Genomic DNA, 12,901 nt, shown 5'->3' with positions numbered 1-12,901 from the left:
AGATAGTTGCTGTCACTGTTTTATCGTCTTGTGATTATGGACAGTGTCTCCATATGTTGGACTTTTATTTATTACCAAATTAAAACCACTGAGGTTTGACTGAGCATACACATACAGTACGTCAACTGGGCAAACTTCCATCAGGGTTTGTCCAGAATATGAGCTATTATTGTAATTATTATCCTAAGGCTTCATGTTTTCTGCTCCAGTGACTTGGAAACATCTGCAAAAGGAATCTGAATTGATTAATCTGTTATCGTTGAACTGTAAATTATATGGCAAATCACTTCTCTGTAAATTGTCTGTTCTTACCTTACTTTCAGTCTTATTTTAGTATATTGCGCTTTCAGTATTGTCTTATCCATTTTCTGACTTTGTATTGTTTTGTCTGCAACATTTTATGCTGTGGTCTTGGCCATTTCTGCCTTGCAAGAGAAGTTTCCAACTTTAATGGGACTTACCTGGCGAAATTATACTAAAAGTTCACCCAGGATGCCAAAATGTTGGACTCAATAACATGTTTGCAATTCCCTGCAAACATTTCAGTGACTGCAGGCTGAAATGACTTTCAGGTACCTAAACCATAGACAACAGCATACAACAACCAGATTTACAAAACGTGTATGTTATGAAGTATACATTCATACCCTAACAGTGCTATAGAGTGTATGTATAAGTATGAGTATATATTCTATGCAACCGGAAATGTATGTTTGCATAATAATCACTATAAAGTTATGTTGAATTGTTGTCCCTCTCAAGTGCTAATTTCAGTCTTTCTGTGTATGTCTTGTATCCTTCTAAGAGAACTCAGTCGACTTGAGCAGCAAAACCGCACACAGACTTCTTTAATTGTATCGGTATGTTATTTATTAATGTAGAACATCAGACATCATTTTTATGCATTCATATACAACTTTCAAAGTTATAAAAAGTTCTATGGCCACATATGCATGCTTTTCTAGCCAGCTAGCTAATGTTAGGCCAGCTTGGCGAAGCTAATGCCATAAGTTACACGTTAAGTAGACAATACTGGTGTATTATAATTAATTTATTATGATTACTATACTGTAATGTATTATTTTACATTAAAAAGCAGATGTGCTAAGGAATTCTTGAATATTGAGTGGTTGTGCAGATGTCAACACAAGCACTGATGACATTGTTGCAAGACAGTTATTCACAAAACATGTCAGGATACAGAAATTTAATAACTTTTAAAAGTTGAAGACTGCACGTTGAGAAGATGTCTATGTTGTCGGTTTAACTTTCATTTTGGCTTTTTTTCAGGGTCCAAATGTTTGCTGGGTTCTTAAAGCCTCAAAGGATAAAAATATCAGTTAATATCATTATTAACTCTAAAAAAGGAATTAACTCATAACTGCTAATTATGAATCATTGCATCACTACCAACTGACTAATTTCATTAATTTAATTACTATTTAAATAATTACAATAAGTTAAAATAGTTAACTGTTTATTATGATTAGTTTTTATCACTATTAGGCTAAGTAATAACTTGCCTTTGTGAATACTGGTAACTCATTAATTGCCAATTACTAACTAATTATTAACTGCTAATTAGTTATATTGATATAACCAAACAACCACCTCCAGCAGGTAGAGATTTGGGAACTTGCTTAAGGGCACCTCAGCAGGGATGCTAAACAGAAACACACTGAACACAGCGATCCAGATCATGAGGGCTGGACTGGATCCAGGTGCAAAAAAAAAAAAAAAAGCCTGGCAGGATCATTAAGAGGGAGCTCTCCACCGGAGAGAGCGCACACACACACACTCGCACTCACAGAGCCAGAGCAGAGCAGAGGAGCTCTCATCCAGATCGGTGCCAGACGCACGGTCGACTTTTTGTTTTTGCGCGAGTTTTACTACGTTGTTGTTTAGTTTTTAAAATTAACATTCACCTTGGCGTCAAGTTTGAAGGGTTTTTTAAAAGTTTGTCGCTGATTTTTACGCCTGTTTGGAATATCTAGTGTCGTTAAAGGTGGATCAACGGTACTTCACGGCGCGCAGGTACAGTAGGCTAATGTTTGAAGAGAAATAAAGGCTGAATTCATATCACTCTGTGGGGTTTCGTCCACAGCGAATAGGCAATGGTAAAATGCATATTCCCTGATTTTTTTCTACTCTTCTCTGCTAACAGAAATCATCTTGAAAAAGTTCGCCCAGGATTGTTTCTTTTCGCCGCAGGAGAGCTCAGCAGCACGGAGCGCTTCAAGAGAAAAAACTTGTCAGTGCGACTTCGTCTGGTGTGTTTTTTTTAATTGAGCCGTCCCAGAAATGGTGGGGCACCTACATTTACAAGCGATGGATGATAGCCTAAAAGGAAAGAACCGGGAAGGGCTGCTCGACAGTCCGGATTCGGGTTTGCCCCCCAGTCCCAGCCCGCCCTTCTGCTCAATTTCTCCGGGTCTAATCGAGTCGCGCTCAGGCAGCTGCACGACGCCCGTCGAAAGCCATCATGGATATTATAAAAAGGAAAGCAGAGAAGGCAAACTGGTAAGAAACAGATTGCGGTATTTACTTTATGATTTGAAACAATTTTGTAATCTGAAAGCAGTGACTCGGGTCTGTTTTGTGTCCAGAATCATTTTGCAGTCAGTCACTTCATGGACACCCTGAATTTAAGGATAAAAGGACCTAATGACAAAATAATGACGCTGTTGTGAGAGAAATTGAAAATCTGAGAGCGTTTTAGTGTTTGGCCTGAAACAGATTTCACTTCAGTCCCACTCACACAACATCTGGAAGCTCTCTCTTTCTCTCTCTCTCTCTCTTTCTGTCGGGAATTCCTTAGTTGCAAACTTCTGATGTGCTAAAGATGCCATCCACCCTCAGTATTACAGTACAGTTTTTTCTTTTTCACTCTGGTGCATCATCTGGGCCCTACATGGTGTCATAAGGGTCACAAAGTTGATTAGATGCAGTTGGGTTTCCAAACTGGGGTCCAGGGACTCCCAGAGGTCCTTGCCAGGATACCAGGGGCTCCCAACAGAATGACAGAAAGTTTAATAACACTAGTTTCTTCTCTCAGTAGCATGTATCTGAGTGAAGGTGAGTACAGGTTTCGTTCTCTAGAAAGAAAAATGTTATAATGGTCTGTGATGGATTTACATAGCGGACTGTCATGTCTGCCAAGACAAATCCTAGTTAAGTTATAATCAATAGTAAGCTAGACTTTTAGCCCCATAAAACCTCAAAATAGGCCAGCAGGCAGCAGGTATGTGTCCTCTGTTGAAACCTTATTTTTTAATAGCGTTTAAGTTGCTTAACGTATCAGATGAATGGATAAACAGCTGAGACAGTTAGCTAGAAGCAATGGATAAATACTTTAGAGTGAAATGTATCAGATAAATAGTTGGAATATTGAGCTACAGACCTAAACATTAGTTCAACTGTGCAACAAAAACATTATTGCTATATATATAATTAATAGTGTTAAAAAGTTTTAAATCAGTTCTAATAAAGCCATTTCAAACATGACATGTGGTGTCAGTGAAAACGATCTTGAGTTCATCTGGCAGGGCTTCAAGATGTTGGGAACCGCTGCTCCACAGCATCTCATTATGAAAAGCAACAAATAGAGAAAAGTCAAAGTAGAGTAACAGATTTTTTTCTTCTTATTGCCTTACTTGGTAATCATCTTGCAACCCCTCTGATTGATCAACAGCCCCTTTGGGGTGCCTCAAAGTGTCTCGCCCAAGCTGTGAACATTGACACCTGAGTCACTAAATGAGCAGCTGAAAAGAGAGAAATGATGCAGGAGACAGAGAGAATGCCGTAACATTGATTCATCTGGGTCTCAAAATGAATAACAAATGAATGATTGCTTAAAGCTAAAAATACATCAGCATCTGGAAGCCATGGTCTCGTTGGATTTATGCCGTTCACTTCATGGCTGTGGATGTGGTAGCAGTAGAAACGAAGCCTCAGCAATCATCAAAGAAAAGTGTCTCTGCTCATAATAACACTATTAGATAGCTGCCTCAGCTCAATCTCAGCTCATATCCCACCATCGAAACCAGCAAGTCCACACATAAAACTGAAATATTTAGAACAAAAACCATATGGCCAAGCTGTTAGTCAGCCAGCTTTATCTACTTTTTGCTTTCACAGGTAGCACACTTTTTGAAATGTCTTGAATTACTTCTTTAAAAATCCAAATAACTCGTGTGCATTATGATTATTACTTGTCAATAATGATTCAATCTAAGGGGTGAAAATCTCCAGAAATTATACTTTTAATGGACCACTTAAATGGTCAGTGCACCCTAAGGCAATATTTGTTCTTATTTAGCTGAGGACAGACGTGATACTTACACAAAGTAGAATGTCTTCTGTAAAAAACGAATGATAATTGATGTTGGACCCCCACTTTCTACTTTTTTTTAGAGGTCAAATGCATTTTAATGACACATCCTGCCGTAATTTTTGGCTGATTTGATTGAAAATCATTCCCAGGTCACTCCCAGTTTCTAAAGTCTTAAGAACATGTTGGCGCAGGTCAGGGTGGCTTTTAAAGTGTCTAAAGAAGGCCTCAGAAATGCAGTGCTGCATCCTGGGAGTTGTGTGACATTGGTTTGCTGAAGCCTGAAAGAGAAAAAGAGCGAAATCCTCTAATTCTCTGGAGGTTCAGATTAGTAGGACTCATCTGCTTTGTGGTTTCCCTTTTAAAGATCGGTCCTGATAAGGGCCGCTCCTGCTTGTGTTTCTAATCCCGTCTGTGGGCCTGTGCGTATGGAAAGAATCAACCTCTCCATCAGAAATAGATTTTTAGAAGTTTCTCATTTGAGTGCATGTCTGTTAGTAAGTAGAGGGGAAATATACACGCATACATTTCTATTTCCAAATCTATTCTTGTGTTGTTTTTGTATGCCACCTACAAACAATCCTCGACTTCTATTTTGGGGTGCAGGGGCTTGTTAGAGTGCCTGCAGGCCATTGCATAAGTGTTTGATGACCTCTCACTTCTAAATGAAATGAGGATAAACTCTTAGACAGCCTGTCTGTTTCCAAACCTGGCTCAAATATATGCAGAGGCGGGATAATGAGTCTTAAACCTGCATGACTTAACGTGTGAATAAATTGACAAAAGCGACTAGATGCATGAAAAATATGAGGTCTTTTAATCTTGGGTGTTTCGGTGCCTAATAAGCTTGAGTACATGTCCTGCTGAAGGATACCTATCAAGGTGGATTAGACAGGAGGACAGACAGGAGACAGATCTCATGACCTTTTCAAAATCTGCCTCGCTGTCCTTGCAAACTCAGGATGTAAAGTCAGAGGCTTCACTTCAACAGACAGCCCTGGGTTGGAAAAGGGGTGTTTGAGTTGGCGTTTCTCTCAGCAGCTCTGCATTGTGCATTGTGTGGGTTGCTCAGCTGCAGACTATTTTTCCTGGGCAGAAATGTGCTTCCAGGGGGGTTTATGTTTTGTGTGCACGCTGGGGGATCCGCTGCCTGGAGGAGACCAAGCCTCCACGAGTGTTTACTTTGCAGAAGTTGCCAGAACACACCATGAAGAAATACCTGAGATGCTCTCCGCGCCAGAGCAGCAGAAAGAAGACAATCACACACACTCGTATAGGTTTTTCATACCATTAAATGCCAGCAGCAGAAAATGAACTTCCCGCGTGGCGAAACTAGCAGCTGTGCAGGTTCAGCTGCAGCTTTAAGATAGTGTGTGGGGATGATCGTAGGCTGTAGGTAAGACGAGCTTCACACAGCGTTCTGCTGTGCCCTTGGCCTGTTCTTGCTCGTCCCTTGTAGTGGCATGTGCACTTAAGTGCGGCCAAACCATAGCATGTGACAGCCTCCCCTGTGTAATGTGAGAGGTGCCGGAGTTGTGGTTGGGGTGCCATCTGATTCAAATTGGTCAGTGTTTAGACACATACATGCAAAGAAAACGGTCAGTTACAACGTTGCTTCACAGTGTATGACAGTATCTGTGTTTCTGATTACTGCAGCTCTGTTTGTCCCTTTATGGCTCCAGGTCAAAGGTCAGTACTAAAACAGACCTGGTTCATACAGTTAGATGAGTACAGTATATGAACATGAGGTTAAGCTTATCCCATCTGGTGTTGTACACTGCTTAAAACTTACACTCTGAATTAATCCCATCATAATAAATGTAGCAATTAGTCCTATGATTCCTACAGGAACTTACTGCGTTTGTGAGACTCAGTTTTGGTTTATTAGAACTTAATATGGTCATTCATCATATTTGCCATACAGGAACCTATTAGAGATCAAACAAATAGTTGATAAATGGGTCAGTCAGTGGAAAGAAAATTGTTTTGATAATAAATTGTTTAAGGGACTTGAAGAAAAATGCCAAACTTTTAGTTTCTATTTCTCAAATAAGACCTTTTTTTTGTAAACTGGAAATCTCTCGGTCAGATAAAAAAAAAAAAAGTAATCTGATCTGGGACCCTCAGTTAAATAGTCAGGGAAGATATCAGAGGTCAGTTCATAGATTTGTTTTGAAGTCAGCATTCGTGAGAAGGTGTCTCAACAGTATGTACGCGTGTTCATATGTGTGCGTGAATGTGGGTGAGCTGTGTGAAACAACAGATGGAGTAGTGACAAAGGCCAGGTAAAGATGAATTAATATTAAAACAGAAATCCATAATATACATAATAATAAATAAAAATTACAAAGGCATAGCATCTATCTGTTAATTGAGACTTTCAGTTACATAACTGATATAACATGAGACCGCTGACCTCCCTGTGAAGGCTTGCAAGCAAAACTAAAAGTTTTTTCTATATCACCTCATTTTCTAAGAGCATCATCTGGCTACCAGCTGCTGTCATACTTGTTAGTGTGTTTTGCATTTCTGTAACTACTGTAGGCCCAACATCTGTAAGCCTATTTTCAGTCCACACACAGGCTGTGTCAGGGTCACACGTCTCCAGCCCCCCGGAACTGCAGTGAAAGCTTGTCAGAGAGAGAGAGAGTTACCACCAACACTTCGTTTGGCTGGACCCACACAGTGTAATTATCGGAATTAAAATGGAAGTGTTGCCCTGACTGCCGTGTTTCTTGTCTTATTGTTGATGTTGTTGTAATAGCCGTGCGATTGACAAGTTAAATTTCTAATGAGGGCCGGATCAAGGAACGTGTTTTCCTGGAGAGGGTGGGAACTGTAGTGTTTTTAATTTGGCTTTCTGGCTCTGCTGAAACCCCCAACCATGCAGGCATTTTTTACTGGAATTCCTTGAATGGACTCGTTGGCAGGCTGGTTATAAACAGTTCAGTAGTTCATGGATGTTTCTGTGAGATTGTGACTCTTGTGTTTCCTCTGCACAGCTGCCCTACCTGCTGCTGAACTCCACAGGGACAGACCCAAAGACTCGCATGCACCCTGTGTTCTTTGGAGAAAGCATCGAGGTGAACCCCAAACCAGAGCAGGAAATCAAGTAAGGGAACTTTGGACACAAAGACATAGTTTTGGTTGCAATATGGAGCTTAGTGCACTCATTTTGATCAGTGTTCTTTTGCCAACACTGCCACCTAGTGATCAATTTTACATTTTTCTAAAGGGTTTGCCACCTTTCTCCTTTCCAGGTGCAACTCTGAGGTCAAGTATGACTCCGACAAGCATTACCGCAACGGGGTGTACTGCGCCCCCGTTCCCACAGCCACCTCTTTCAGTGAGACAGTGGTGGCGGTGCGGAACTGTACTTGGAGAAGCTACAAGTCCCAGGTGTACCTGGAGCCACGGCAGAAGCCCATCAGCTACCAGAGCACCACCATCATCTACCCGAAACACGCCAAGAACACTTACCGCACCACGCTCAACTACAACGCCACGGGCTCCCGCCGCTGGTTTGTCTCCACTGTGCAGCTGGAGTCGAGTGAGGATACTAGTCCCTGTATCATCTACACAGAGGACCTGTAGGCTCAGTCTGGTCCAGCCTGCATAGCGAGAGGGCTACTTGGTGGTCATCGTATTTTTTAAAATTTTATTTTATTTTTTGGAGGAGGAGGAACTTGGGAAAGCCCATATTGAAAGGGAAATACTTCAACTGATACCTGGAGCCCCTAAAACCCTGCTCTGTTCATCTTTATTTGCCATGGAGGAAACTCTGGGAACCCTTTAGTGACATTTTCCCCTGAGTGTATTTAGACTTTCTACTGATGCAGCCTTTAAAAATGGGAGGTGGTCTTCTGGCAGTTTAGAGCTGCACGTCAATGGTTAATGTCTTATTTAAAACAAGAGCTGACAAATTGGTGGCCTTTGCTCTCCTTCAGGTTGGATTTTGACCTCAGTGAAGGTAACGATTAGATCGTAGATGTGCATGTAGGGAATGGTCGAGATGACACCTGTGGTGGATTTCAGTCGAGCCTGCGCAAACCCAGTTACACCAATGCAAAGCTTTCTAATATGGCTTTATTGCACTTATTTTCTATGTATCACAGTCCTGTTTGTGGACCTGGTATTGCGGGGGTGGGGGGGGGGGGGTATTTCAGTACTGCATATGGAAAATTGGACCAAAGATAGTTTGAACACTTTGTCTTTGTAGTAACTCCACACACGGCGACAGAACATTTGCTTTTTGTTTTACAGTTTTGTCTAGTTTGATCAAGCATGTAACTAACCTGCACAGTGCAGGGTGTCTTGTTTATTCAGCACAATAACAACTTATTGTCTTGAGAATACTCTGGTTAAGTTAATGTAAGAGTTAGGAGTGTTTTGTTAAACAGGTTCCTGGTCTCTAGGAGGTGGACAATCAATGAAGTTTTGGGGGGAAAAAACATCCAATTATTATTTATTAAGAGTTTAACACTTAGTAACTCAGTTAATCTGCATCATCAGGACTGTGCGTAGGACCACATCATGTAGAGTTGCTGATAGATAGTTAAATGATTGAGGATATGTAATGTACATGCTTTCAGGGCTTTTAAAAATGGTGGCAATCATTTTATGGTTTGCTTTTATTTTCAATCAGCATAAAATAGTTTGTTTTAAACCTTCTTCGGACACAGGGAATTTCACAGTCAGGAGGAAGTATATACAACTTGTAACACTTGTCTGTCACAACTCTTGGTACTGAACAAACTGCAACTATTCACGCAGTGGCACATCTGCTCGTCTACTTCTCCAAGAGAGTCAAAAATAAACACTAAAACAAGAGTTATTTCCAGCTGCAACTGTCTGAATGGTTTAGTGCTACAAGCAGTCGACAAAATAAGGCCGACACAGTTCTGGATTGGGTGGCACCAGCTATTCATAAATCCATCTCTAATTTTGTGCATGAAGTAACTGGTCGTTAGTTTCATACTGTTGATTTGACTAAATCATGTTGCATTATTAAAACTTAAGGACTGTCTTAGATAGTAAAGACTTAATTTGTAAATCATTTGAAACATATGAAACTAATAAAAAAAAAAAAAAAAAAAAATCAATCATGAACACATGAAGGGGGCAAATTATAAACTAAACTGTCCTACTAGCCTAATATTGTGTAAATGTAGATAAAACTTATCCACAGAAAAATATGTGTCTGACATCATTAGCATAATGTTTAGCAATTTGAAGCATGTTGTGACTTTAGTGACATTTAAAATTCAGTGTGTCAGGTTAGATGTTTCAACCATGTTACATATTACTTCACTCGACACGGGTCATATATTAGAAAGTTAACGTTAGCTATGTCAGTTGGTTCAGTCAGCTACGTAACAGTTACACCTGTCACCTGTCAGTATTATCGGTCGATATGAGCTAATTGGTACCAGTGTTTATAATAGCTGATAAATAACGGAGATTAGTGTTGCCGTTGTAACTCCCCTGGTGGCAACACGTGTATTTGGAACGCCACAAATCCACCACGAAAACACAGCAATCAGCAGTAATTATATGCAAAGCACTATTTATAACAATAAAAAAGTTTATTTTTAAACAGCATTATGTCATGTTATCTTGGTGTGGTCTCATAACTACACATAATAATCTTTGTTTTTATATATATATATATATATATATATATATATATAAGGGCTTGGAATAGCTGATGCATGTTGTTTTGAGATCAACAAATTGTCATATTGGTCAGTTTCTGAGCCAAAGTAGCTCAACAGCATGAAACTCCTCTGTAATTACCGACATGTGGAGCAGTGAAACCACATCAGATTTCCATGTTGAAGATGTAAAATAGATTTTTATTGAACATTTTCATGACTTCTTTTTGTGTCTGTCAAATATATATATATATATATATATATATATATATTTAGATTATTGAACATGGCAAATATTGAAACGTAAGACTTGACCTCAAATTTTCTTAGGTATCAGTTTTACTTCATTGGAAATGTGTATTCCTGAATTTTAGTTGTGGTCTTGAGCTTGCGGTCTTGTTATTTTTATAGTCTGAAACACCATCCAGGTTAAGTGTAAGGGTGGGAGAGACGCAGAGGGCTCAAAGCTGAAGTGGTGCATCAGTACTGTAAGATGGGTACTGGGTTTTAATGAGGGAACAGTAAGTAGCAATAAAAAGAGCAAAACAAGAGGAGGAAAATCAGATCTGCTCTTTCACAAGAAAAACATATATATGAGGAAATTGTTCTGAAAATGGCAAGATGATAGAGAGTTTTGCGATGTGTTGATGGTCTGTGAAATGTCAGAGAATGATGGTGGGTGTCAAGTTTAATATGTTGGTGGTTTTATGTGAAATACTTTTTACGTTTCCTAACACTTGATTTTGTTACTGTAAAATATTTTCCTGTTGTATATGTGGCATCGAGGCACTTCATAATTCTCTTTATATTTTTGTACGTCAATCATTGTTCCTGTTGTGATCAAAGAAAAATAATTTAAAAAGATGTATATCCCAAATGAATAAAAAAAAAAAAAAGAGCCAATTCCCAGAACTACAGTACATCTGTTGCTTAATGTTGGTCACAGGATATCGTATACGCCTGTTTAGCACAGGTTTGAATTTTGTCCCTCTGAAAGAAAGAGGGAGTTCTGCGGGCACAAGGAGGACTGGTAGCACATTTTGGCTCAGTTCCTGTAATCAAATCCAAGAAATCCTGTGTTAGGTATGAAAATCAGTGCAAGGGAATGCAAATGAAAACACAGGACTGAATTTTAACTCTCAGCAATGTTCTTAGCAGTAAATTACGGGATGTAAACTTCGAGATTTTTCACAGAGAGCAGCACAGAAACTTTAAATAATTCAAAAATTAAATAATGCTACACAACTGAAATACCTGAGTCACAAGTTCAGTTTAGATTTAATCAGGAGAAACCTTTTCAGCATTATTCTGTCCCGTTCAAAGACAGCAAACAAAAACACTTTTGAAGGCAGCAAAATAAAATACTTCCATGGGTTGGAAGTAGTATATTATGTGCATATAAGGACTGTTATATGCTGTAAACTGAGAAGGGAAGACTAATTACAGTCATACACTCATTAACTTCATCTTAACTTGTTGAGCTCCTGGGAGTTATGCAAGGACGGGATCATAACAGACATGCAGTTTGACCTTCATATGAGCTGAGCGTAGTAAACTAGATCACAGGAGACCAGATCAGTAACAGCTCAAGCGGCAGCTGAACAGCACATTTGTAAAACTACCACCAAGAACTTCATCATGAGCGGAGTAACTGCTGCGTTAACACGGCTCAGGACTGTATTTTATCATCTTATTTTGTGTAATTTATGCATAATTATTACATGCAGCAATTAAGTATCAAGTTGAAGAATTCTGTGCCAAATAAGTTCAACATACAAGTAAAGAAATATGCTTATACCGCCCCCTGGTGGTACTTGACCTCCCTGACTTTGGGCCTGTCAATTTTCCCTGCAATTCAAAACAGATAAAAGAAAGTGTGAGGCAGACGTCCAATACAAACACACAGCAATAAATAACACGACCCCGAGACCATGAATGGCAATAAGCTTTTTATTTAAACATTAAGGCAGTGTCTTTTTTGTTTTTCATTTTTACACTGCTATCCACAAAGCTTGCTGGTGGGCATGTAGAATTTAACCATGTGAATATTTCTTTTTTTTTTTTTTCCTTTTTTCCTTTTTTTGTAATACCAACCTTGAAGCAAGCCACATAAATATTTACATCTCTTCAGTTTTATATACAATCCTTGCTATTATACAGTGGGTTATAATAAAAAAAAAAAAAAAAAAATCATTATGCACAAAATGGTTGAACAATGTACTGTTTATGTCAATTCCCCCCACCCACCCACACTTTGACAGTCCAGGGAACACAATCAGTAATCAACTTTTAACATTTTTAAGTATTATTTTTTGATTTGTGCATTGTGTGGAATCAAAACAAACTGAAAGAACAAAAACAAATTGATGCATGTTAAAATTAATTTCAGTATACTTTCTAAAAACAATGTATTAGCCCGTCATCGGGTTAGGGAACAGCTGGATATGGCTTAGTCTGTTTACTGTCACATTCTTAAATTTCATCAGTGGATAAATGATATACACGCACAGACACCAATGTACAAAGCCTGGCTGTATTTTTGCCTTGCCTGATGAAATTACAAACCCTCCATCAGAATAAAAAAGAAGAAGCAGTCCTAAAACATGGCTGAGCTTTCTGCAGGTGTGACCTGCTAGGTGCTTCGCCATTGACAGGTGGGATGAAGGAGGGAGAGGAGGTAGTCCTAGAACAGTCATGTTTGTGTTGTGAGAATCCACTGTGACAAAATGAACTAGAGATAGAGAGGTAAGTCTTTCCGAACCACTAAACAAGCTCCCTGCCATCGCTTCAGAGTTTTCAGTCTGGGACAGAATTCGTCCCCGGTTGCACAGAATCACGAGGTGGAAACATCACTTACAGAGAGGGTGACCTTTAAAATACTGCAGTAAAATGTGAGAACATGTGAGATTGCTTTCGA

General features: G+C 39.3%; 2 protein-coding genes across 3 annotated transcripts in view; one reads left to right on the top strand and one right to left on the bottom strand.

The window, feature by feature from the left end:
- aff2 (AF4/FMR2 family, member 2) overlaps nucleotides 1-12,901 on the bottom strand; it is a 206,142-nt gene that overhangs the window by 118,335 nt on the left and 74,906 nt on the right. The gene's annotated exons all lie outside the window — the stretch shown is intronic.
- Nucleotides 1,824-8,475, top strand: rflna (refilin A). The gene is made up of 4 exons (XM_046029885.1): nucleotides 1,824-2,034; nucleotides 2,165-2,520; nucleotides 7,333-7,442; nucleotides 7,591-8,475. The coding sequence occupies exons 2-4, from the start codon at nucleotides 2,302-2,304 to the stop codon at nucleotides 7,922-7,924; spliced, it is 663 nt and encodes a 220-aa protein (XP_045885841.1). The 5' UTR covers nucleotides 1,824-2,034; nucleotides 2,165-2,301; the 3' UTR covers nucleotides 7,925-8,475.

Source organism: Micropterus dolomieu, linkage group LG19 (assembly GCF_021292245.1).
Source record: "Micropterus dolomieu isolate WLL.071019.BEF.003 ecotype Adirondacks linkage group LG19, ASM2129224v1, whole genome shotgun sequence".
Taxonomy (NCBI): Eukaryota; Metazoa; Chordata; class Actinopteri; order Centrarchiformes; family Centrarchidae; genus Micropterus; species Micropterus dolomieu.
Note: the sequence above shows the minus strand (reverse complement) of the source record. Positions and strands in the feature narration are given on the sequence as shown.

Coding starts and splice junctions, on each gene's coding strand:
- rflna (XM_046029885.1), top strand. CDS start 2,302: ATGGTGGGGCACCTACATTTACAAGCGATGGATGATAGCCTAAAAGGA. Junction 2,521..7,332: donor AAAGCAGAGAAGGCAAACTG/GTAAGAAACAGA, acceptor TCCTCTGCACAG/CTGCCCTACCTGCTGCTGAA. Junction 7,443..7,590: donor AAACCAGAGCAGGAAATCAA/GTAAGGGAACTT, acceptor TCTCCTTTCCAG/GTGCAACTCTGAGGTCAAGT.